This window comes from Sorghum bicolor, chromosome 10 (assembly GCF_000003195.3).
Source record: "Sorghum bicolor cultivar BTx623 chromosome 10, Sorghum_bicolor_NCBIv3, whole genome shotgun sequence".
Lineage (NCBI taxonomy): Eukaryota > Viridiplantae > Streptophyta > Magnoliopsida > Poales > Poaceae > Sorghum > Sorghum bicolor.
Genome location: NC_012879.2, coordinates 4,406,696 through 4,433,119, shown reverse-complemented (window position 1 = coordinate 4,433,119; position 26,424 = coordinate 4,406,696). Strand labels below are relative to the sequence as shown.

Below are 26,424 nucleotides of genomic sequence, written 5' to 3'. Positions count from 1 at the left end.
AGGAGTTTCATCTTCTAGGTCTGGTTCATCTAAAAGCTCTAGAGATGCAGCCTTTACTTCCTCCATAGGATCAGGCAAAAGATATGACTCGGCCTTATTATTTAAGGAGTGTGAAATTATTATTGGGAATTTAAAAGTTTTTCCAAAAGAAATGTGTAGCTTTCTAGTATGACCTTCATAAAGGAGTCTTCTAAAAGGTTGTCCTATCAACAGGTCGAAGTCCCATGTATCAAAGATATAGAAGTTCAAATGAACCATGGAGCCTTCTACCGTAAGAGGTAGGACATTAATAATTCCAAGACTGGGGACTAATCGTCCCGAAGATTCCTTTATGACCTTTGTTGTGGGGGTTAAAACAAGATTTTTAAATAGTTTAAGTGCAAAAGATTCAGACATAATGTTGATCCCCACAACAGGATTATAAAGAGCATTAAATCGATCAGAATTATAAGCACAACGTATAGTTATAGAGGGTGTGTCCAAACGGATCACATCAGAGGAAAGCTCTGATTCCTCCAACCATTCGCTACTCATAACTGAGATAAGCTCTCTCAGTTGATATTCACTTGGTAAATAAATGCTAAACTGGCCGTTTTGGGGTTTGTCAATAGAATGGTAGTTTGAAATATTTCCAAAATCGGCAAAAAGATCGGATTCTATATCCAGCATGAAGTCCGGTGGTGGAATTTCTTCCTCTTGTGGCTCAGAACTTGGGATAGCTAAAGTAGATGAAGAATTTGGCAGAGTGTCTACTTCGGCTTCATAGGTTTCATCATGAAGGGTATTATCCATCTCAGCTTCTAGGATTCTATCTAGGATCACTCTAGCTTCATCAGCAGGGAAGCGAAAGAAAGAACCTCTAGACATTGTGTGAAGCATTTGTTTGTGATTTTTCTGAAGACCTCGAAAAAAGTGAAATAAAAGAACAGGGTCTTCAAGATTAAGGTTTGGACCAGATTCTAAAAGATCAGAAAAACGTTTCCAGGATTTTCCCAAAGTTTCATTATCTTTTTGTTTAAAAGATAGGACTTCGAGTCTAAGGTCGGCTATACGGTCAAGGGAATAGAAATCTAGACAAAAGTTGGCTCGTAAAACTCCCAATTCACCAAGGGAATAGAAATCTAGACAAAAGTTGGCTCGTAAAACTCCCCATTCACCTTGTTGTTGACTTACCTTCTGACTGTACCATTGTCTAGCTTCTCCCCTTAAAGAAAAAGGAAAAAGCTTCCAACGTAAAGTTTTATCAGAAATGCCTTCAATGCGAAGACAATCACATGTTTGCTCAAAATCTCTAATATGAAGGTAAGGGTTTTCGTCTTCCTTTCCCGAAAAAGATAGGTTTTGAATCATGGCAATCAACCTAGAACTTAACTTATACTGGGATGTTTGGATAGGCTGTGATGATTCCCATGGTAAAAGGTCAGTTGCTAAAGGGATTGCAGACTCATGGATCGATTTAGAATTTTGGTTTTCCATAAGGTAAGAGTAAAGAAAATAAATAAAGAATATAAAAGATAAGAAAAGATAAAAGTATAGGTACAAGCTAATAGCAAGACTCAGGTTATCTCAGCAACCGTCTTTCTCCCCGGCAACGGCGCCAGAAATGCTTGTTGATATTTGGGAACGCAATAAGGAATTGATTTGCAAGCGCACGGATATCGGTGAGCACTTCACCCGGGAGGTTATCCAGAGTATCGTATTTATTTTTTTACCACTAGGAGAAAGAGTGCATCTGACTAACCGGTCTATTACTACTAACCTTTAGGCACAAAGAATGTCTTTCGATGTGAGTGATAAATAGAGAAGACTGCAACCGTAGTCTCCTTCTAACCTTGGTAAGGATGATCTACTGTTCTAATGGGGAGGCTAACGGAATCTAGACACCACAAAGGATGTTTAACCCGCACCTATAAACCCTATCCTTCCTGCTAACGAGATGTGATCTACAAAGGTAACTCGGAATTGTCACGTTCCTCGCTACTACCACGGTCCAGCTAGTCAGGGAATATCTATGAGTACCCCAGCCTAAACACCACGTTTACGCCAGCAATGATTACTCTAAACTCTACGCGAAGAGATTAAAGTAAACTCATAAACCATAAGAACAATAAAACAAGAACTTACTAGAATTTAGAAGTCGAATTACTGAAGAATCCTAGGAGCAAGCTTCGGGTTAGGAGAACTTGATCCCGCAGCTACAAGCTTGGAGTAGACACCGACAGGCCGGGCTTCCTCCACTCTACACCTCCACTCTATCTCTCTCAATCTAGTAGAAACTAGAAGATCTATTTCTACCTTACATTGGTTGCTAAGCCTAAAAAGAAATATTAATTAGAGAAGAGGTTTTCCTTCGAGGGCACCCCTCAGTCTCTATGATAATTTCTTCATGTCTTCTCCAGGGGCCAAGGGGGTCTCCTTATATAGTCCTCCCCTTCTATGCGTTTTTGGGTCGATAGGCGAGGTGGTACTATGTTTTTCTTGATCCAATAGGTCGGTGGAATATCCCGAGCGAAGAGAGTCCTGATTGGCATCCAGAGGGGGGCGGGCGCCCAGGTCACCAGGGCAGGCGCCCTGGGCCTGGCCCCTTTCGGCCTCCGTCTTCTTCCCGTGGCTTCTGGAGTCTTCTAGACGGTGGAAAATCGTGCGGTGCGTTGATATCTCTATGTAATCCCGACATGTGGGCCTTTCTTCCTTATTTCCTGATAACCCCCTGCAGAAACAGATAAACAACAAAACTCGTGGAATTCTGTCAGATCAAACCCTAATTCTAGGTGTTGGTTGCATATTGGTCCTTTCTCTTGTTTATTTGATAATTAAAATTGATACTTAAGAACCGTCAACACATGCCTCCCTAAAGATTCTGACCCTGTTTGATCTGTGACAACCTACCCTCATACTTCTCACGACATTTCTCTTCACACGAGTTGAAGGAGGATTGGTCATTCTTTAGCTTGTCGCAGTTCTGACGGCAGGCACCTACACCGATGGTCGCATAACTGAAGTGCTCGGTGAGGCTACACTTCTCCTTGCAATGGTCGATGTCGGCAGGCGTCCCCTTACCCTCACATTGCTTATTGCAGACATCTGCCTTGGCAACTACCGTGCTGACCTTGTCAGCAATTTCTCCTGCTAGCACACATGGGGCTCCTAGGATGAGGGTCACTATGAATAGAGCTGCAAAAATGTTTCTCACTTGGGCCATAATTGTTGTCCCAATTCAGCTATTGGATGATGAGACGGGTTTACTCATGGAGCTACTGTGGCATCCTTTATATATAGTGGAGGGGAGGACATAAATTAGGCAAGGGTGTGAGGCTACAAGAGCTTCACGCTGAACCATTTGGTGGTAAGTGGATGCCCGTCTTCCAATTTTCTTTGTCTTTCACTTTACCTCATAGGTGTTGTTCACTTGGCAACCATGCATTGGTTTCAACCATTTTGGTTGGTGGAAACAAATTGCCAATGCTTAGTGGGAAGTAGTAGTTTATTGTTGGCAACAATGTATGGGTTTAGAACTTTTTTGGTATATCCGTAAACCAAACCATCATTGCCGTGTGCTAGGCTCCTTGTCCAATAAATGTTAACCATCAATCTTCCAAAATAAATTTTTGCACGTGTAGCCTATGATAGTCATCTCAATCTTTGTTGTGCTCCTAAACCATTGCTATCATCTTTTATGTATTCACCCTATGATTTGATTGACCTCTTCTATATTTGGTTAGGGTTGGGGTTCACAAGGGCAATAGTAGCTCAATATCATGACACACTACAAGAAATCTTTCCTTTTAAGACAAAATCCTTCATGACGGGCTCTGTATGTGTCACATAATGTCACATATTGTGACATAAAGTCTTGTGTCATCATAAAGTAATGAGCCCCATAAGGATTTATGACACTATCTTAGTTTGTGTCTCATAAAGTTGACAAATATCGTCACAAATTGTGTGGCACCGGAGCCTGTTGTCGGTTGATTTTTTGTGACACCTGTATGTACCTTTTTTTGACTGTTTCATTGTGTCATGTTTAGTCTTCCACGGTAGTATACCTCTGTACGTGGACCCGTGGCCAACATGAGTTGACCAAATTGAAATCTCATCTCAGGCGACGCGGAGGCCGGACTTAGGCAGAGCAGTGGCGGCGAGCGGCGGGCGTCCTTAGGGCAGCGGGTGGCGGCGTCTGGGGCAGCGGGCACGGCAGGCATCGGGCGGGCTAGGAGGAGGCAGCTCCCCCTCTACCCCAACCGACGGCGTGGAGATCGGCGGTGGCAGCAAGTTTCGGCTGGGCGACCGGGGGGCGCACATCTCCGGCGACTGCAACACCAGCAGCAGTGTCCTCCGTAGGTTCGCAAGCCCTGAGCCGGTGCCATCCCCTCCTCGTCCCCCCTCCATTTGATCCGCATCGGCGCCGTCATCCCCTCCTCATTTGACGGGGGCCACTATGGCCGCAGTAGCACGTTGCCTCACCGCTGGCGCGTGGCGAGCTGGAGCGCTCCGGCCGCCGTGACGCCACCAGCAAGTTCTCATCAGTGGCGTGCATTGATTAATTTTGGTTCATCTTGTGGAATTCGTTGGGACAAGCTCTTCTCATTGGGTAGAAATTTTGCAGTGCTTTTCTCATGGTCTGTCATTTTTGGATGAATAAATCATGCAGTGAATTGGTGAAGAACCTAGAAGACAATTCTTTAGTTGTTTCCAGTTCAGTTGTGTGCGTTTGAACTCTATACTGTGCTATTATTTTTGTTCTTGTCATGTTAGCCATACTGTATATAGGTTGTTGCTTTGCAAATGAAGTAGCAATCTATTTGATATTGATAGTTTTATATTGAATCAGGGCTCACCTAATGTCTCTCAATCAGGTCACATGTCGCAGGCGTCTTCATCTCCTGCTCTCACTCGGCGATCAAGTGCCGCTAGGGTTGCCCAGCAACCCGGAGCCCTTGCTGTTGTTGAAGATACAACACCTCTACTCACTATTGCCGATCTCGAGGCGCCGATCGATAATGTGACCGGGTTGCCATTGATAATTTGCCCGAATTGCAGGGACGTCAGGGTGTTTGTTGCCACTACGACACGATCTCAATATAACAATGGAAAGAGATATTTCAAGTGTCCCAGGAAGAACTTTTCAATTTTAGTGCAGTGGTTCAATTTGCCCAAAGTTCATTTATATTTTTAAGTTTCATTGCCTGTTATTTTCATTTGGATCCAGGGGAGATGTAGAAGCTATTGGTTTGAGGAAGAATATGTGGTGTACCTTCAAGATAATGGTCATCTACTTCCAGCTGGGTCGACCATTGCAACAGCTTCGACAACTCAAGTTCCTGAGCTGGTGGGAAAAATTGATAGATTAGAGCAAAATTTGAACAAGGTGAAGGAAATGGTTGGCAAGAATAGGGAAGGCATTGGAAGCTTCATTTGTCTTGTGTGTGGATGTGTGAATGTAACAATGTTCCTGTTTTTGGCCATCTTCATGGTTGTAGCTTTTATTGGAAGTAGGCAATGCTACTGAAGTATGGGCCTTTGTGGTTAAGCTGTAGTGTTGAAGAAAACGTTGTATTGAACTTGTTGTGTTGGATGTATATGCACTTGATATGAATTATTAAAGTCCTTTGTGCTCTTGGGCATCTGTTGTGTTATTGAACCTGTTCTGATGTAATTTGGGCCTTGCTCTAATGTGACTTGTAGCAGTTACATATTATGACAAATTTTGTACTTTCCATGACACGAAAGTGGTCACAAATTTTGGCAGAATGTATGTTAATTGAACACAACACATTCTGTGACAAATAGTGTACATTCTATGATATAGTTTGGGCATTACATGACATTGAGAACATAGAATCATTGCAGACACATTGTAACTTGCATCACATATCAAGTATACACTAAAAATAGAATCACTGCAGATAAGGTCTTCCAATTTCATAATTGAAATAAAAATGTAGTAGCATAATTCAAATACAACAGATTAACTAATACAATTTCATGGTTCACAAATAGCTCCAGAAATGCAAAGGTTAGTCATCATCACTGTCATCTTCATCTTGACTATGGTACTCAAGGAAGGTATCATCTTCATCTTCGTATTGGCCGTCTATTTCATCACCTTGAACTGTATGCTGATGTCGACGCATGTTCTCGACAAGGTCTCTACTGATAGGGCTACCTGGTTCATTCTCTATGTGCATGAAATCCATATCAGGATGAATGTCACCCATAGTACCATCTCTAGTCGAAGTACTCTCCTCTTAGTATGCCTCCTGACATCTCATCTGTACTTGTTCATGGATTGGTTGGTTTGTGTCGGACTCTTCAATGTCAAATATATGTCGATGGCCAAATTCTTGTACCACTCGCCAAGACGGTCCTAACTTTGTATCTTCCAAGAAAAAGACTTGTGAAGCTTCTGTGGCTAGAATGAAAGGATCATTTTTATACCATCGACCGTAACCATCATCTTTCATCTCATATGTCCTTCCCTCAAGATTGTACCATTCAGACCTCAGTAAGACAACAGTTCTATCTCCTTTGCTGTTCTTTGCATAAGTCAGCTCAATAATGTCTGTGATTGTCCCATAGAAGTCAATAGTATCCTCATTGTGAGTACCTGCAGTTTTGATGGTGGAGTTTTGTGTCTTTCTGTCTACCTCACGAGCCACAGTGTGGTACCTTACGCCATTGATTATACAGGCTGTGTATGAGCGCACACGCCTAATTGGCCGACATGCAAGTGAGTATAGGTCTTCATCAACATATGTTGAGCCATGGCACTTCAAATTGGTAATCTGCAGTTTGGAAAGGAAGAGAGTTAGTGAGTTTGACAAAATATTGAGTCACAAATTATCTAGTCATGTTGTTGAAGTTGCACACACATGATTCTCGAACCATGTAGCAAAGTGTGCTGGCATCATTTGGTCAATATTGTTGACCCCTTGTTGTTCTAACTCTTCCCTATACATGCTGCAGTAAAGGATGAAGCTTATCAACTTATTGTCAGACAAATACTGAATATAGTTGTCTGAAATGACATGAGAGAACAATTACTCACTCTTTGTATTCATCAACCTCTTCACAATTGTTTAGAACAAACCAAACCATGGATTCATAGTCTTTATCTTCATAATGAAGTTTGGAAGCACCCAACAGGTTAATACCATGAGAAAAAATAGAGTACCCATTGAGAGAGTTCAATTGACCATCTAAGTTCCTTTCAAGCCTAGTAAACCTAGTAATAGTGTCACTGAAATATGATGAGCACTGGGTCATACAGTCATATGCAGTGTATGCCTCTGCAACACAGCCTTCAGGTTTTGCTCTACTGCGGATGAAATGCTTAAAGGTGCCTAATCTTCTCTCAATTGGATACATCCATCCATACTGAACCGGACCCCTAAGGAGTGCCTGATCAGGCAAGTGTACTGCTAGGTGGACCATAACATCGAAGAATGCAGGAGGATAAATCTTCTCCAACTTGCAAAGGATAAGTACAATATCTTTCTTCATATGGTGTAGTGCATCAACCTTTAGAGTTTTTGAGCAAAGTTGTCTAAAGAACATACCCAGTTTAGCAATTACTTCATATACGTCCTTGCGCACCAAACCACGAAGTGCAGCTGGCAAAATACGCTGCAGCAGTATATGACAGTCATGTGTTTTCAGCCCGTGCATTGATCCTGCTCCCTCCATATTGACACATCGTGATATATTAGAGGCATAGCCATCTGGAAATTTAACATTGCTCACAAACTGCAAAAACTTCTTTTTTGCTTCTGGTGTTAGAACGTAACAAGCTCTTGGCTTTGAGGAGGAGGTACCACTGTCATCTAGCAAATGAAGCTCTTTTCTTATACCTCTGTCTTCCAAATCTATCCTAGCAGCCAAGGTGTCCTTTGTCTTGCCTGGAATATTAAGTAGAGTTGACAAAATGTTTTCACATATGTTTTTCTCAATGTGCATAACATCAAGGTTGTATTGTAGCTTCAGTTTTGACCAGTATGGCAAATCATTCAAGCTAACCTTTAGATGCCATACTGGTTCTCCATTACGACGTCGTTTTCTTGATGTCTGCTTATCTGGATTCTTCCCTGGAACATAGCAAACTTCATTCAACCTTGCCATAACCTCATGTGTAGTAAATTTCCTTGGTTGCTCTCTATTTTTATGGCAGCCATCAAAAGATTTATTTTTCCTCCATGGATGATCAGTTGGGAGGAAACGTCTATGGCCTATGAAACCAATTTTGTTTCGTAGACATTCGGAGCATGGATTCTCATCACAGTGCACACATGCAAAGTAACCATGAGTGGTTCTGCCTGACATGGTGCCTAATGCAGGGTAGTCATGGATTCCCCACAGAATCGCTGCACGTAGACTGAATGTTTTGTCTTCATATGCATCATAAGTAGAGACACCGTTCCAAAGAGAAAGCATGTCTGCTATCAAAGGTTGCATGAAGACATGAAAATCTTTGCCCGGTGATTTTTTTCCTGGAATTATTAAAGAAAGCATATAATTGGACTGGTCCATACACATCCATGGTGGAAAATTATATGGAACCACTATCACTGGCCATATGCTATATGAATTGGTCATGTGACCAAATGGGTTAAATCCATATGTAGCAATGGCTAACCTCAAACTGCGGGCATCATCTGCAAAATCCTTGAAATCCTTATCAAATTCTTTCCATGCTTCCCCATCTGCTGGATGTCTCATTTCATTCTCAACTGGTAGCCTCTTTTCCTTGTGCCATCTTGCATATTGTGCTCGCTGCTTTGACATAAAAAGCCTTTGAAGGCGTGGAATGATTGGAAAGTAACGGAGGACCTTGTGAGGAATTTTCTTTTTGCCTTCCTTGTTCACTTTCCATCTTGTGAAGCCACAAACTGGGCAACGATCATCATGTTCATGGTCCTTCCAAAATAAGGCACAATCATACTTGCACACATCAATACAAACTTAACCAAAACCAAGCTTCCAAAGCAAAGCTTTCAACTCCTTATAGGACTTAGGAAGGCCGGGCACATTCTTCAAAGATGACGAAAGCAAGTCAAGGAATGCATCAAACCCTGATGTTGTTATTCGATTGTACACTTTGATATGCAACAATTTAATAATGAAGCTTAGTCTAGTCTCCTCGGTGCAACCTGGGTAAAGCTCACGCTTTGCCTCTTCCATGATTTCTTTATACATGTTTCCCCCGAAGCCATGGCTTGCTGCGGCATGCATATCTTGAATAAGCCCCTGTACTCCTCGTGCACTATCATCTATGACATCTTCAGCATGTGTTTCCTCCTCAACTGGTGCTTGGTCATTTCCATCCCATGGCATAACTTCAGGTACCACAAGGAGTTCTCCATCATCATCTTGTCCAACATCATTATGTTCCTCTCCATGGTGAATCCACCTAGTATAACATCTTGACATACCATTGAGTTCAATATCCTCCTGTACCTGAACTTGGCTTTTTTCTATCTGATTCAGACATCTTCGGCATGGACACAAGATCAGGTCATCTGCACTATATCTATCCCTGACATGTGCCATGAATTGCTCAACACCAAGCATAAATGGTGGCGTAAATGGCGCACTATTGTAAATCCAACTTCTATCCATCTCGCTCTGCACATGTTTAGTTACATATTAGTGAAAAATCATGCTTAAAACCCTCCACTCGAGTACAGACAATGCAATAAAGATTCATGCTTCACCTTTTTTTATTGATCCAAAGCACACTGCTGGTGATGGCAGGAGGCAGAGCAAGCAGCTGGTGGGAGCTGGGGGCTAGCTGCACAGTTGCCCGGTGAGGCTGTTGTGGCCGCCCTGCTCTAGCAAATGGTGGCCGCCGGACCTCGAGCAGTGGTGTGCAGCGACTGCATCTGGCGAGCCACCAGCTGGTACCTCGAGCAAATGGTGGCTGACGCCCTTGGTGGGGGATTGGGCGATGGCTAGCAGCTCGGTTGGCTGCCCAAGCTCACCCCATTGCCGATGACGGGCGACGACTGTAGTTGAGGGCAGCCATCTGCCCGGGCGCCAGCTGCAGGTGAGCTGCCGGGCGACGATAGGTCGCCGTGGTCAAGAGCTGAGTGGAGGGGCGCCGGGTAAGCAGCTGAGGGGAGGAACGCTGTGTAAGCAGCTGAGGGGAGGGGCGCCGGGGTCAGCAGGTCAGGTGAGGGGAGGGGCGCCGGCGTCTGCAGGTGGCAGGCGACAGTGAGCGAGCGGGGTCAGCAGATAGCACTTGTGTTTTTTTACAAAGCCTTAAGGAGCACAAATGAGGTACCCCTTGTATGTATGATATGTGGCCCCAAATGTTCATCAGCCTCTCTTGCTCCATATCCATCAGAGGTTCACATTTGTTATTTTGATCTATGGCAAAATCTTGTAACAAGTTTTTCTCCTACATACTATCTCTAAATCTGATGGTTTTTTTCCTAAAGATTTCTAAAATAATTATCTATCAAAGTGTTGTGTTTATTTTTGTCAAATTTTCTTGTTGCAAAGTTTGAACAATTAAAAAGTTAAGTTCAAAAAATAGATAACTTGAAACAAGAATTTGAACTTCCAAAACATTTCAAGTACAAAAGTCATGAACATGTCTTTTGTATAACTCATCAAGACCAACAATTCGTATTCTGGTCATTTGCCCATTTGACAAAGTGGTAATAAAGTATTTCATAAATCTTACAATCTCTCTTATAGTTTCATGAACTCTAAGTGGGATATGTATTTTTTGTGAACAAAGTAACTGCCACTTTGTCAAATGAACAAATGACTGAAATAAGAAGTGTACATAATGATGAGATAACCAATCTTTGTAGTCATCACTTTTTAATTTGACAATATTTAGTACCCCAAATTTTAGATTAAAGTACACATATTTTGAATTTCAAAATTAACACTGTCCAAAAAGATTCAAGTGAAAAAGTATTAATAATAACAAAGGTAGATCTCTATGAGATGTACAAATTAGTATGACACACACATTTCCATCTGAAGCCGTTTACTAGACCAAAAATCCATTTGAAGTCCTAATACAAGTAAAAGGGACAATGACAAGTGGACCCAATGCAACAGAAGCAAATCTAGGCCTACCCAACGACCTCCCACTGACAAAGTGGGCCCACCGCGTCAGCCGAATTTTTCACGCTCTAATGCTCGCCGACACAAGGGACCCACCCAGCCTCCCGCTCACGCTCTCCAAACCCCGCGCGCCTCATCCGCTCGTGGCCCTTATCCGCTCGGTCAGAAAGGGGAAAAATCCCCAATCCGCCGCCTCCCCGCATCCAACTCGCCTCCCCGCATCCAATTTGCCGCCGCCACCCCGCATCCAACTCGACGTCGCCTCAGCCGCCACCCCACACAACCCCGACCGCCGGCACACCGACCGCCTCCAACCGAACGCCGGCAGAACGCCCGCCTCCATCCCGCCCCTGCCGTGGGACGTCGGAGCCAACGGACATCGCCACCCATCTAGCCGGCGCCGCCGAAGTCCGGAGCCGACCCTCTAGAGCCATTGGATTACTGCTGACACTTGGTGAGCTCGCCGTTCCTCTATTTGCATCACCTGCTGACACTTGGTAAATCTTGAGCTGTGGCTGTGATGCCCACCATCTAAAGATGGCATGTATGTTTGAGTGTGTATTAGTGAAGTTAGCGTCAGTTGGTATTACCTAGTTAAATCTTGTACTGCTGACACTTAGTAAATTATTTTCTTGCACTTCTTTCTATTTCATGTCCTTTGACTGATCTTTATATGACAGATACTGTGGTTGCTTATCCATGAATGTATTGTACATGCATATGTTAAGTACTGAAACCAAGGCTGCATGTTCTGTGCTTGTATACCAAAGTCACTCATTTGTTTGCTTTGGATGTACTGAAACCAAGGCTGCATGTTGACTGCTCACTGCTGTTACTACCATTTACATGCTATTTTGCCTTCTGTCTACCCTTTATGCATGAGAATACTGATTTGTTAGTTTTTTCCCAACTCCTTTACAGAAACTGAATCCAGTTTCTACTCTTTCTACGTTTGATCACTTAAATAATAAAAGGAATGACAAAAATCAAGTATGAGCAAGACAGGGATGAAAATGTAAGGAAAGTTCAGGAACGATTTAAAACACTGGGTATTCCACTATTATCTCAGGAAGTTAGAGACATTCTTTCAAAAAAGGAAAAGCGCAAAGAAAAGAGACTAATATCTGACAAACCAAGTTCTGATAATGATTATGATCCATCATCTGACATTGATAACCAATCTGATAGTGATGATAACTATGATGATGACCTCAATAATGAGGTGAATGCTGAGGTAAGATGCATTACTTGGCCAATTAACAGGTTTCTAGTCCCCCCTCTTACAAACATGTACTTTACTTTAGTCAATTAATCTACTTGATGTTTGTCTGTTTGTTATTAATTAACAAGATGCATCTCTCTCTTGGCAGGTAGAAGGGATGGTTCCAGGAACTCGCCCTCAGCAGAAGAAGCAGAAGGGAAGAGCAATGGCAGCTGCCAACAAGCCACCATGCACGCCTGTAAGATTCACTAGGCAAACTGCAGCTATGCCTTCGCCTGGCGGTCGTCCACCACCTAAGGAAAGACTGTCCTTGCCTCCTAAGAACAATTCCAAAGCCAACCCAAAGCCTAAGGCCATGTCCAGTGCTATCCAACTCCAATCTCAGCTCAATATAAGCGGCAGCAAGACAACAAACACAAAGCCTACTACTACCACCAGTCCACCCTTTTCTGCCCCAGTTGCAAACTCAGTGCCTAGTCCTACTAAATACACCAGGAAATCTGCGGCCATGTCTTCGCCTGGTGCAAACCCAATGCTTAATCCTTCTACAGTATACATTCCCAGTGCAGCCATGTCTGCACCTGCTCCAAACATTGAGCATACTACAGCTAGACCCACTCCACCGTCTCAGCAACCAACTCCCACAGCTAGTGTTAACCAAGCAGGTCATGCAGACACCTCGCCAGGTGGACTCAGCTCTAGGCAAAGCAATGATATAAGTGACCTACCTGACCAATTGGATGCTGCTACTTCAGAAGGTCATACAACTGAAGGAGAACCAGCTGGTGACTTAGTTCCAAGTAATCAAAACGTGTTTTGAAGCATTATTTCCTCCATTCGATATTTACATATGTTGGTACTATATTAACAAAATGTGCTTATTATTTGCCAATGTAGCGCGTTCAAGGGAAGTCCGCAAGAAAACCATGGGTCATGGATTAGAGAAGTTGATAAAAAGAGGAAACAGGCTACCTATCCATGTGGCTGAAGGGAAGAAAAGACCGGATGTCCCACTCCAGGCAGCAAAGCTTGCATCAGAAACTGGTATTGCCCTTAGAGACAAACTTCCTATCTATACATGTTGGAAGGACTATAAGGAAGATGCAGTGAAGGAAGAAGTACAAAAAGTGCTTGATAGAGTGGCGGTAAGATAGCTATTTCATTACAAAAACTTTGTTGCATTAGTAGCTCCACTCCCGTATAATTATTTGTCACTAAGGATTCTTTTGTGTGGTTGTAGACAAGGTTGGATGTGGATGTCAAGAATGATGGACCAAGCAAATCTGCATGCACTGATATTATCAAGAGGGGAGTAAGGCAGCAAAGGTATCTACTCAAAAGGAAGCACTTTGATCCATCAGTGACAAAAGAGTAACTATTGGCCAGACAACCTCCAGCTAAGATGAAGAGAGCGGAGTGGAAAAAACCGGTAGACTACTGGTTTGATCCAAAGAGTCAGGTCCATGCCTAAATTATCTCTTTTTCTTACTTTGAAATGAAACATATGCATGGGAATGTAAACTGTCTTAGATTTGTGGTGTAGGAAAAATCTGCTAAGAATAAAGTGAACCGTGGCCAAGTGCGCCTTCACCAAAGGACTGGATCTAGGAGCTACATTGCCCATCGATACAGCCTGGTATGGATGCTGCTACTACTTGCTGATTGCCAAGTGCTGCTGCTTGGCTGCTTGCTGCTTACTGATTGCCAGGTGCTATACTGCTTGGCTGCTTGCTGGTGCTGGTTGGTGATGGCTGCTGCTGCATGTCTGTTTGCTGATTGCTGTTGCTGCTTGCTGCTGATTGCCAATATGGCTGCTGGTGGATTGCTACTTGGCTGCATGGCTACTGATTGCTAACTGCATGGACAAAGATGAGCCTGCTGTTGTTTGATCATTGCATTCTGAGTTGGAGCTTGCTGCTTGCACCATGCATGTGTTAGTGTCACGGTAATAGTCTCTGAAGTATGGATTTGTCATGAAATAATGCATACATATTTTGGGGGCTTGTTGTTCACATGTACAAATTAACCCAAGTTTGTCCACACCTCACTTTACCTTGAAGGATGTCATTTTGAATCTTTTTGTACATACTGCAGAGGCCGAAGTACAACAATATGGAGCCAGATCCTATTGAATTCTTTGGGGAATGTATGAATAGTCCACAAAGTGGGCGCACTCCGCTTGCAAATGAGATTTATGTAAGTTATATAATCATTGCATACATGTACTATACTCAAATTCAAGCCTTCTTGACCACTATTGGATGGCCTTCTAATTAAGTGGAGTCATTCTATGTAGGAACAAATGGTGGCAGAGAAGGAGAGGGATCCAGATGAAGGAGAAGAACAAAGGTCCCCCTCAAAGATTGTTGCTGAGAGTCTAAGCCACATCAGCTGTTCCTCAACCTTCCTTCCAAATCTTGGTGTCAACAAAACGGTGAAGACTGCTAGGTCCACGACAGCAGCAGTAGAAGCACGCCTACAGGCTGAATTTGAGGCAAGGCTGCAAGCTGAAAGAGACGAAGCTGAAAGAGACGAAGCTGCTAGGAAGCAGGAAGAGTTGCAAGAACAGCTTCGAGCACAACAGCAGTCTCTTTTAGAGAATCAAAACTTGTTGCGCCAGACACAAGAAGAGATGAAGGGGATGCATAGTAAGTTTGAAGAGAATAATGCACTGCTGCGAGCTGTGCTAAAACTTCAGAAGGATTGAGGTATATATGAATGCACTTTCTGAGGGTGAGGCCTTTACCTAAGCTTTTGCTTCCTTTGTTGGAACTTACCTTGTGGTTGGAAGTTGGAACTTTGTAAGAACTATGTGCCATGTATGTTAGAACTATGTGGTAGAAGCTGGAACTTTTTGTTGCATTAGTAGAACTATGTGGTCAGACAAGTGTGCTAGAACTATGTGGTTGGAACCTGGTACTTATGTCTAAGCTTGATGGCTCTTGTGAATTGTGTATGAGTTTTATCATGTGGATGATGGCTTCATTGGATTGTCTCCTGTGGATGATATCTGTGTATTATGATAATATCTGTGTATTATGATGTTCTTGGCTGGCAGCTTCTGTGGATGATATATATGTGTATCATGACGTTCTGAGATGTGATGCAAGATAGCTCTGTTGTCACTGAATAGGCTCCAAGCTCGTCATGAATGAAAATATAATCTGTGACCCCTGATATCTGTCTCAAAAAGTGCCTAGCAACCATGCTAAACAAGACAAAATGTACGTGTCACCAAATGCGTCACAACTATACATGACGATCCTGAGAGGTCCAGCAGCGTCACAAAAGCTCCACCAAAGAAGCCCTCCAACGTACCATCTGTGACAACATGTACATAATGTGACGCGTTGACTATGTAATATATGACAACTATGGCATCATAAAAAATGACAATATGTGACGACTTTTCAAGAGTGTCACAAAAGGTCAGGATATTATGTGACGGTTGACAAAAAAATCGTCACGAGGTACATTTTATGTCGCCCAATATATGACGACCGGCGTGACGTGAGATTTTCGTCACTATGAATAGAGCTCCAACAATGTTTCTCACTTGGGCCATTATTGTTGTCCCTATTCAGCTGTTGGATGATGAGACGGGTTTACTCATGGAGCTACTGTGTCATCCTTTATATATAGTGGAGGGGAGGACATAAATTAGGCAAGGGTGTGAGGCTACGAGAGCTGCACGCTGAACCATTTGGTGGTAAGTGGATGCCCGTCTTCCAATTTTCTTTGTCTTTCACTTTACCTCATAGGTGTTGTTCACTTGGCAACCATGCATGGGTTTCAACCATTTTGGTTGGTGGAAACAAATTGCCAATGCTTAGTGGGAAGTAGTAGTTTATTGTTGGCAACAATGTATGAGTTTGGAACTTTTTTGGTATATCCGTAAACCAAACCATCATTGTCGTGTGCTAGGCTCCTTGTCCAATAAATATTAGCCATCAATCTTCCAAAATAAATTTTTTGCACGTGTAGCCTATGATTGTCATCTCAATCTTTGTTGTGCTCCTAAACCATTGCTATCACCTTTTATGTATTCACCCTATGATTTGATTGACCTCTTCTATATTTGGTTAGGGTTGGGGTTCACAAGGGCAATAGTAGCTCAATATCATGACAACAACTGCTCTAGTCATAAGAAATCCAGTTTCTCCTCATGAAAAGACAATTTGAGAATTAATTAAAACAAAGGATTATTGTTTGAGCACTTTTCATTAAACTTATACAAACAAGTTAACTAATTCACTTTTAATAAGCACATGATGCTTCCGCATGTTGGATAAGTGCTCCATATTTGAGTTTTTCCTTCTCTGAGTCACGGTGCTCTTAGCTCGTTCTAGGGTAACACACTAAAGTGAAAGTAGTATTGGGCATTACCCATGTGGGCTAACATGTTTCTCTCCACCTAATGATCTTCCACTATCTCCGAACTTTAGCACGGGCGAAATTGGTTGCATATCATTGAGTGTCATAACGCTTTACCCGAACAAAACATTGCTCCCTCCTAAACTGACCATAAGGAAAGAGGCATGCAGAAGTGATGGCCATGCTATCTAGATCATATGCAATAATGTAAGTAGTTGTTTTGAAGCCTTGTTTTACAAAGTAACGCTTCCCTACTTGTCCCTAGCAATTTGGTACATAGGGAAGTAATTTCAAACACTATTTGTACTAATGAATCGGTACGAGGGTGGCCCGATCTTCATGACAGTAGATCAAAAGAACAAGGATAACTTGCTGCGAACAGCGGGTAACTAGCTTTATACCTGACAAAGGTTGGATGCGACCAAGCGACGGGGAGAGAGGCACCGAAACCGCGAAGACTTCGACTCGATCTCCGAACGACCGCAGAACCACAATCCGGAACTAATCCACACAATACGGCGCAGCCGAACGGAAGCCGTAGAGCACGAAGTAGGGGAACCCAGAGGATTCACTTCACAAGTCCATGAAGAACAAGGAAAAACAAAGGTTGAGTAAGGCACTCAGCAGCGCGGCTGCAATATCATGTAGTTTATCAAAATGATCAAAGGTTGCTGATAGCTTAGAGGTAGGGGATATTTATACTAGGAACAACCCTCCTAGATAGGTATGAAAACGAAATAGAGTTTCTGGTTGAAGGCAATGTGAAAGGACCCCTCGGAATGGATTCCCGAACTGGCTTCGCGTGACTGTTGGCCTCCAGAGCAGTTTCCAATAAACTGACCATAACTTTTTATTGGGAAGTCAAAATGACGAACCGTTTCTTGGGTTGAAACTAGACTCGAAGTGCTTTCCAGCAATGTATGCCATGTACCATGAAACGTTGCAGATTGGTACAGTTTTGCACGGCAAGTTGTACCAACATTCTGTCACGGCAGACTATTGACCTTCTGAGCAGTCTGTACTAATTCTGATCTGCAGGCAATATGGAGAATCAAAACTGGTCGCCACTAGATTCATTGGAAAGTAGACTCGACAAGCTTTCCAACAAGTCCTCATGGGCCTTCATAGCTTTTGTGACTAAAACGTTATGAAGATTTCTTTGCACTGGTCCGTTTTTGACGTGTCTTCTAGGACTTGCACTGGTTCGTTCTTCAGGGTCCGATTCATCCTTCTCTTCTTCTATATACCTGAGTACAATCAAGGTAGAACACTTAGGTAGTATATAATTCTCATTAATGTTAAAATGAATCTCACAAAGTAGCGCGTGGACCTCTTGTTGTAGCTTCTTTGCACGACTACGTGTAACCGGTCCATTGATGACTTGGGCTGGTGTCGGTGTAGGTAAAACTTGAGTGGTTGTAGCTTGACTTGGAGCTTGTGACATCTTGCTTACTGGCGTGGTCATATCATCCTCCCCTTCTTGAAAAGGAGTCGTCCTCGACTCTAACTCTTCTGATCCAAAGAGTTGTGCTAGGACATCGGTTTGTAATGTTGTGATAACATCGCAATCTTCTTGTTCCATGATAGCAAGGTGTTTGAATCTATAATCATATAAACCAAGTAGTAGCCTTGAATGTGGAAACCTAAATGATTTGGAATTATGTTTAGCTTTCACCTTAAGTGGATGCTTGAATGTTGATTGCCCTGGTATGGTCTCATCATCCTCCCTCTCTTCAAGAAAAGTCGTCCACGACTTTTGTTTACCTGAAAACAGCTTAGACAAAATAGAGGGTGGACGTACTTGATAATTCCAATAATCATTCCTTTTGTTCTGTTCATTTGTTTCATTTTGAATTATTTTTGCATTATTTTCTTTTCCATGTATAAAACATTCTCTCAACTTTGGTGAACCTGCAAACAGTTTAGAGTATGAAAGCACAAAAATTTCTTCCAATCCAATCATTTGATTCATGTTATCATGTTTTATCTTTAGAAGATCAAACTTTTCATCAAATGGATGTTGAGAACTAATGTTATTCCAAAAATTATTGTGGCAGCAAAATTTATTCAAGGGTTTAGAAGTATAATTTTTAAACTCAATGCTCCAAGGTGTGGATGAACAACTCTTCGGTGTATAGGCTTTGCTTTGCACAAAATTTCTATCTTTAAGTGGATGGTACGAACATGCTGACAACATGAATTGATCGAAACCATAAGCACCAAGCATTTGTTGCATCTTAAAAGATTTCTCACTTTGTTTATCTCTCAACATTTTTGAGTCTAAATCAGCAAGCTTGTTATATGTTACACAAATTGCATGAACCTGGAAGGTATCTACAACATGTTCTCCAATCAAGACAAATGTAAACTGGAAGCTATGAGTAGTATTCATTGAACTCAAAGATGTTATGTTAGAAATTTTCTCAAGCATTTGTTCAATATTGATAGGCATGTTAAGCATAGTATAACACAAACATTCAAGAGGAGATATCCTTGTAAACAAATCAGCACAAATAATCGACTGGATGAGGTATTGTTTGTTGTTATATGAAGTGTCGCAAGGATCATTCAAAGCACAAAGACTCTCATCAAAAAGAAATTCAGCACTTGTATCAACATGAGTTCCAGTCAAATCAGCACAAATGTTTTGGTTATGTTTTATTGCTGAAACAGTGATATCACAAGTACTTAGTATGCGTTGAACAATCAGATTTGATTTGTTTTTCATGTATTTTAAATCCAATGATTCTACATGTACTAAGGTTTGAATATCTGAATTTTTACCTTCATTGTTGATCTTAGATGGTTTTGATGAATTAACTAAAGGGTTGAGAAATGTGCAGCCATCTCTAAGATGTATGAGCATTGAAACATAATGCATCGTGTCACACATATGAATGCAAATCATCACGTATATGAACCATATCAAACCATAGAAAAGATCATGTATGATTGAACTTTGGTTATCAACTTGCAAAATTTTAGCACACGGGTGAACATGTGAAATAATCAAATCAGTGCAAATATTTCGTGTATGGTTAATCCCATTTAAACCATGTGTATTATCATAATTACATGCCATTTTATTTTGCAAACTCAAATCTGATTTATTTTCAATAACTTTTAGACTTTTTGGTGGTGCAAGTACCAATGATTGCACCTCTGAAATCTTACCGTTATCCATGTCATGGTTCAGGTTTTGGGCAACACACAATGGGTTTAGTTGAATGGCTACCTTCTGATTTCTCTCAACAAGTATGGTGTTGTCTTTAGCATCCATCTCTTCTCTAGTCTCATCACCAACCTGCACATTTGGAAAGACAAAACTAGAAGTAGAGATGAGAGTGTTAGTTTCAAAGATATCCTCACTTGGCCTGCATTCTAAATATCTATTTTTCTCTGGTGTATCCCTCACACTCTCATTGTTGACACTCTCAACCTTATAGTGGGTGGAATCACTCAACTCTCCTTTGTTTTCACTCTCTCTCATTTTGGCAATGTGGCTCTCATTCTCACATAGGTTTTGATGCACAATGACTTCAACATTTTGTGAAGCCACATATGCATGTGCATCATTGTTATTGACAATCACTTGTTCTTCCTCATCGAATATTGGGGGCTGATCATAATTCACAACATCATTTTCTTCATGAACCTGCATCGCAAAAGGAACAAGAATAGAAGGCATTATGATGTCAGAAGTAAATAATTCCTCACATGATTCATCTCTTTTTTCTCTCAATTTTTGTGGATCACTCTCACATAGAGTTTTGTGGCTCTCCTCAAATATTGTGGAATCTCTCATCTTCTTATTTTGAACTCTCTCACTGAATTTTGGTTGGTGCCACTCTTTCTCACGTATGGTGGAATGTCTCATCTTTTCCTTTTGATTTTTCTCACTCAATTTTGGTTGGTGGCACTCTTGCTGAATTTTTCTTTTGGGAGACACGTAGTAATCTTCATCATTAATGAGCACACGGGGGCGAATGCTATGCTCATGAGCACCTCCTCCATGTTGTCCACTGTGGCCAAAGAGACCACGGCGAGAGTTGGCTGAGCTATGTTGTTTAGCCCGACCGCGCACCATAGGAAGACGTTCATCAAACATCTTCTCCATGGCCTCCACTAGTGAGTTTTGTAGTTGGCGTAACTCAGCCCGTGAAACTGGTGTTTCTTTTTCTCCATATCGACCACCACGAACGCTCGAATTGGATCCTAGCATGTTAGCACTTATGCAAGATATAGTGGAATGGGTAAATCTGTGGAATCACACAATCTCACCTCTTACTTACCAATGCTCTTTCCTGTTCTCAAGGACAGTGAATTGTGCTAGTGTAGCAGCTCAACAGAAGTGATTCCGAGGTCGCAAGGATTACGAGTCAAATGTCCTGGTTTCAGTTTTTGGTGGAGCTATAGGTGGCTAAACAAGGGAGGCTATGGTACTGAAAATCAAGTGGATTGATGTGCTCAAAAGATATAACGTTGCTGGTATATAGATCACCAAGAATCTGAATATGTAAACTGAATTTTTCAGTGAGCAAACCGCAATACAACCCCTTTCCTCTTCTTCTACTTTTTCTGTTCTTTCTCTTTTCTTTTCTCTGATTTTTTTTCTCTAATTTTTTTGAACTCTTTTTTTTACTAACAGGAGTGCTGATAACAAATGAAACGCAACACAATATATGTAAAGAGGGTGACTAGCAACTTGATGAACACAAAACATAAGATAACAGTACCGTCTAGGATTTTTTGGTGGCTTTTTCAGTGGACTATAGGTGATGAACAAAACAGTGACAAACGATAGATAAACTAAAGGTAGATATGTGGATGATTGTGAGACCTACCGTGACAACGAAAGCTCTGATACCAGTTGATAGGTTACCGATATGAATCGGTACGAGGGTGGCCCGATCTTCACGACAGTAGATCAAAAGAACAAGGATAACTTGCTGCGAACAGCGGGTAACTAGCTTTATACCTGACAAAGGTTGGATGCGACCAAGCGACGGGGAGAGAGGCACCGAAACCGCGAAGACTTCGACTCGATCTCCGAACGACCGCAGAACCACAATCCGGAACTAATCCACACAATACCGCGCAGCCGAACGGAAGCCGTAGAGCACGAAGTAGGGAACCCAGAGAATTCACTTCACAAGTCCATGAAGAACAAGGAAAAACAAAGGTTGAGTAAGGCACTCAGCAGCGCGGCTGCAATATCATGTAGTTTATCAAAATGATCAAAGGTTGCTGATAGCTTAGAGGTAGGGGATATTTATACTAGGAACAACCCTCCTAGATAGGTATGAAAACGAAATAGAGTTTCTGGTTGAAGGCAATGTGAAAGGACCCCTCGGAATGGATTCCCGAACTGGCTTCGCGTGACTGTTGGCCTCCAGAGCAGTTTCCAATAAACTGACCATAACTTTTTATTGGGAAGTCCAAATGACGAACCGTTTCTTGGGTTGAAACTAGACTCGAAGTGCTTTCCAGCAATGTATGCCATGTACCATGAAACGTTGCAGATTGGTACAGTTTTGCACGGCAAGTTGTACCAACATTCTGTCACGGCAGACTATTGACCATCTGAGCAGTCTGTACTAATTCTGATCTGCAGGCAATATGGAGAATCAAAACTGGTCGCCACTAGATTCATTGGAAAGTAGACTCGACAAGCTTTCCAACAAGTCCTCATGGGCCTTCATAGCTTTTGTGACTAAAACGTTATGAAGATTTCTTTGCACTGGTCCGTTTTTGACTTCCACTGGTCCGTTTTTTACGTGTCTTCTAGGACTTGCACTGGTTCGTTCTTCAGGGTCCGATTCATCCTTCTCTTCTTCTATATACCTGAGTACAATCAAGGTAGAACACTTAGGTAGTATATAATTCTCATTAATGTTAAAATGAATCTCACAAAGTAGCGCGTGGACCTCTTGTTGTAGCTTCTTTGCACGACTACGTGTAACCGGTCCATTGATGACTTGGGCTGGTGTCGGTGTAGGTAAAACTTGAGTGGTTGTAGCTTCACTTTGAGCTTGTGACATCTTGCTTACTGGCGTGGTCATATCAGCCTCCCTAAAGATTCTGACCCTGTTTGATCTGTGACAACCTACCCTCATACTTCTCACGACATTTCTCTTCACACGAGTTGAAGGAGGATTGGTCATTCTTTAGCTTGTCGCAGTTCTGACGGCAGGCACCTACACCGATGGTTGCATAACTGAAGTGCTCGGTGAGGCTACACTTCTCCTTGCAATGGTCGATGTCGGCAGGCGTCCCCTTACCCTCACATTGCTTATTGCAGACATCTGCCTTGGCAACTACCGTGCTGACCTTGTCAGCAATTTCTCCTGCTAGCACACATGGGGCTCCTAGGATGAGGGTCACTATGAATAGAGCTCCAACAATATTTCTCACCTGGGCCATTATTGTTGTCCCTATTCAGCTATTGGATGATGAGACAGGTTTACTCATGGAGCTACTGTGTCATCCTTTATATATAGTGGAGGGGAGGACATAAATTAGGCAAGGGTGTGAGGCTACGAGAGCTTCACGCTGAACCATTTGGTGGTAAGTGGATGCCCATCTTCCAATTTTCTTTGTCTTTCACTTTACCTCATAGGTGTTGTTCACTTGGCAACCATGCATGGGTTTAAACCACTTTGGTTGGTGGAAACAAATTGCCAATGCTTAGTGGGAAGTAGTAGTTTATTGTTGGCAACAATGTATGGGTTTAGAACTTTTTTGGTATATCCGTAAACCAAACCATCATTGCCGTGTGCTAGGCTCCTTGTCCAATAAATATTAACCATCAATCTTCCAAAATAATTTTTTTGCACGTGTAGCCTATGATAGTCATCTCAATCTTTGTTGTGCTCCTAAACCATTGCTATCACCTTTTATGTATTCACCCTATGATTTGATTGACCTCTTCTATATTTGGTTAGGGTTGGGGTTCACAAGGGCAATAGTAGCTCAATATCATGACAACAACTGCTCTAGTCATAAGAAATCCAGTTTCTCCTCATGAAAAGACAATTTGAGAATTAATTAAAACAAAGGATTATTGTTTGAGCACTTTTCATTAAACTTATACTAACAAGTTAACTAATTCACTTTTAATAAGCACATGATGCTTCCGCATGTTGGATAAGTGCTCCATATTTGAGTTTTTCCTTCTCTGAGTCATGGTGCTCTTAGCTCGTTCTAGGGTAACACACTAAAGTGAAAGTAGTATTGGGCATTACCCATGTGGGCTAACATGTTTCTCTCCACCTAATGATCTTCCACTATCTCTGAACTTTAGCACGGCCGAAATTTGTTGCATATCATTGAGTGTCATAACGCATTACCCGAACAAAACATTGCTCCCTCGTAAACTGACCATAAGGAAAGAGGCATGCAGAAGTGATGGCCATGCTATCTAGATCATATGCAATAATGTAAGTAGTTGTTTTGAGGCCTTGTTTTACAAAGTAACGCTTCCCTACTTGTCCCTAGCAATTTGGTACATAGGGAAGTAATTTCAAACACTATTTGTACTAATGTTTGATTTCTCATCGGTTTGAATACTTTCCATCGTAGAGAAACATTCGTGTATTTTGTCAACCATGCATCTAGTAACGCTTCAATTTTCTTATGCCCACTCTATCGGCTGCATTCAACCATCAGTACTAAAACCATGTCATTAGTTAACGACAAAGATATATCCTTAGGAATACGAGAATAGTGGACACTATGGAAATTTCATTTGCAAAAGTGGTTTTGTGCTTTTACTATACTAAGTGTTGACCATCAGTCATTTTTCGCATGCGAATAACAAATATAGCCGTCGGAACAATAAATCAGTTGCTAATGCACCCAATCTAGGAAATTATTTAATGTTAATGCGCACAGATCCTTTCACAAAAATTATATACCCATACAGAAAAACTACATGTGAAAGACACAAATAATCAACCACTGCTAAAGGCTAGCACATTTTTTAATTAATAGAATTTATTACAACAATAATTTCATTGACAATGGAAAGAACTACCAATTGTTATCAGCCAACTTGATAGTCCAGCTACAAAGATTTATAAAAGACATGACATTACAAAGATTGTGTGGGGCTTCGCTTTCAAGCGGTTCACCTTGGGCAAAAATATGGTTGTTGATGTTGGGTTGACACATCACCCATGTGAGGGTGGTCTATTGGTTGTGGTTGGATAATACTTTGGGCATGCCTCCCTAAAGATTCTGACCCTGTTTGATCTGTGACAACCTACCCTCATACTTCTCACGACATTTCTCTTCACACGAGTTGAAGGAGGATTGGTCATTCTTTAGCTTGTCGCAGTTCTGACGTCAGGCACCTACACCGATGGACGCATAACTGAAGTGCTCGGTGAGGCTACACTTTTCCTTGCAATGGTCGATGTCGGCAGGCGTCCCCTTACCCTCACATTGCTTATTGCAGACATCTGCCTTGGCAACTACCTTGCTGACCTTGTCAGCAATTTCTCCTGCTAGCACACATGGGGCTCCTAGGATGAGGGTCACTATGAATAGAGCTCCAACAATGTTTCTCACCTGGGCCATTATTGTTGTCCATATTCAGCTATTGGATGATGAGATGGGTTTACTCATGGAGCTACTGTGTCATCCTTTATATATAGTGGAGGGGAGGACATAAATTAGGCAAGGGTGTGAGGCTACGAGAGCTTCACGCTGAACCATTTGGTGGTAAGTGGATGCCCATCTTCCAATTTTCTTTGTCTTTCACTTTACCTCATAGGTGTTGTTCACTTGGCAACCATGCATGGGTTTCAACCATTTTGGCTGGTGGAAACAAATTGCCAATGCTTAGTCGGAAGTAGTAGTTTATTGTTGGCAACAATGTATGGGTTTAGAACTTTTTTGGTATATCCGTAAACCAAACCATCATTGCCATGTGCTAGGCTCCTTGTCCAATAAATATTAACCATCAATCTTCCAAAATAAATTTTTGCACATGTAGCCTATGATAGTCATCTCAATCTTTGTTGTGCTCCTAAACCATTGCTATCACCTTGTATGTATTCACCCTATGATTTGATTGACCTCTTCTATATTTGGTTAGGGTTGGGGTTGACAAGGGCAATAGTAGCTCAATATCATGACAACAACTGCTCTGGTCATAAGAAATCCAGTTTCTCCTCATGAAAAGACAATTTGAGAATTAGTCAAAACAAAGGATTATTGTTTGAGCACTTTTCATTAAAAATATACTAACAAGTTAACTACTTCACTTTTAATAAGCACATGATGCTTCCGCATGGTGGCTAAGTGCTCCATATTTGAGTTTTTCCTTCTCTGAGTCACGGTGCTCTTAGCTCGTTCTAGGGTAACACACTAAAGTGAAAGTAGTATTGGGCACTACCCATGTGGGCTAACATGTTTCTCTCCACCTAGTGATCTTCCACTATCTCTGAACTTTAGCATGGGCAAAATTGGTTGCATATCATTGAGTGTCATAATGCATTACCCGAACAAAACATTGCTCCCTTGTAAACTGCCCATAAGGAAAGAGGCATACAGAAGTGATGGTCAAGATATCTAGATCATATGCAATAATGTAAGTAGTTGTTTTGAGACCTTGTTTTACTAAGTAATGTTTACCTACTTGTCCCTAGTAATTTGGTACATAGGGATGTAATTTCAAACACTATTTGTACTAATGTTTGATTTCTCATCGGTTTGAATGCTTTCCATCGTAGAGAAACATTCGT

At 41.9% G+C, this 26,424-nt stretch overlaps 1 protein-coding gene across 1 annotated transcript; it reads left to right on the top strand.

Moving 5' to 3' along the window:
* LOC8076164 lies at nt 13,549-15,008 on the top strand. The gene is made up of 4 exons (XM_021449738.1): nt 13,549-13,760; nt 13,845-13,937; nt 14,396-14,497; nt 14,598-15,008. Exons 1-4 carry the CDS (start codon nt 13,704-13,706, stop codon nt 15,006-15,008), a joined length of 663 nt encoding a protein of 220 aa, XP_021305413.1. The 5' UTR covers nt 13,549-13,703.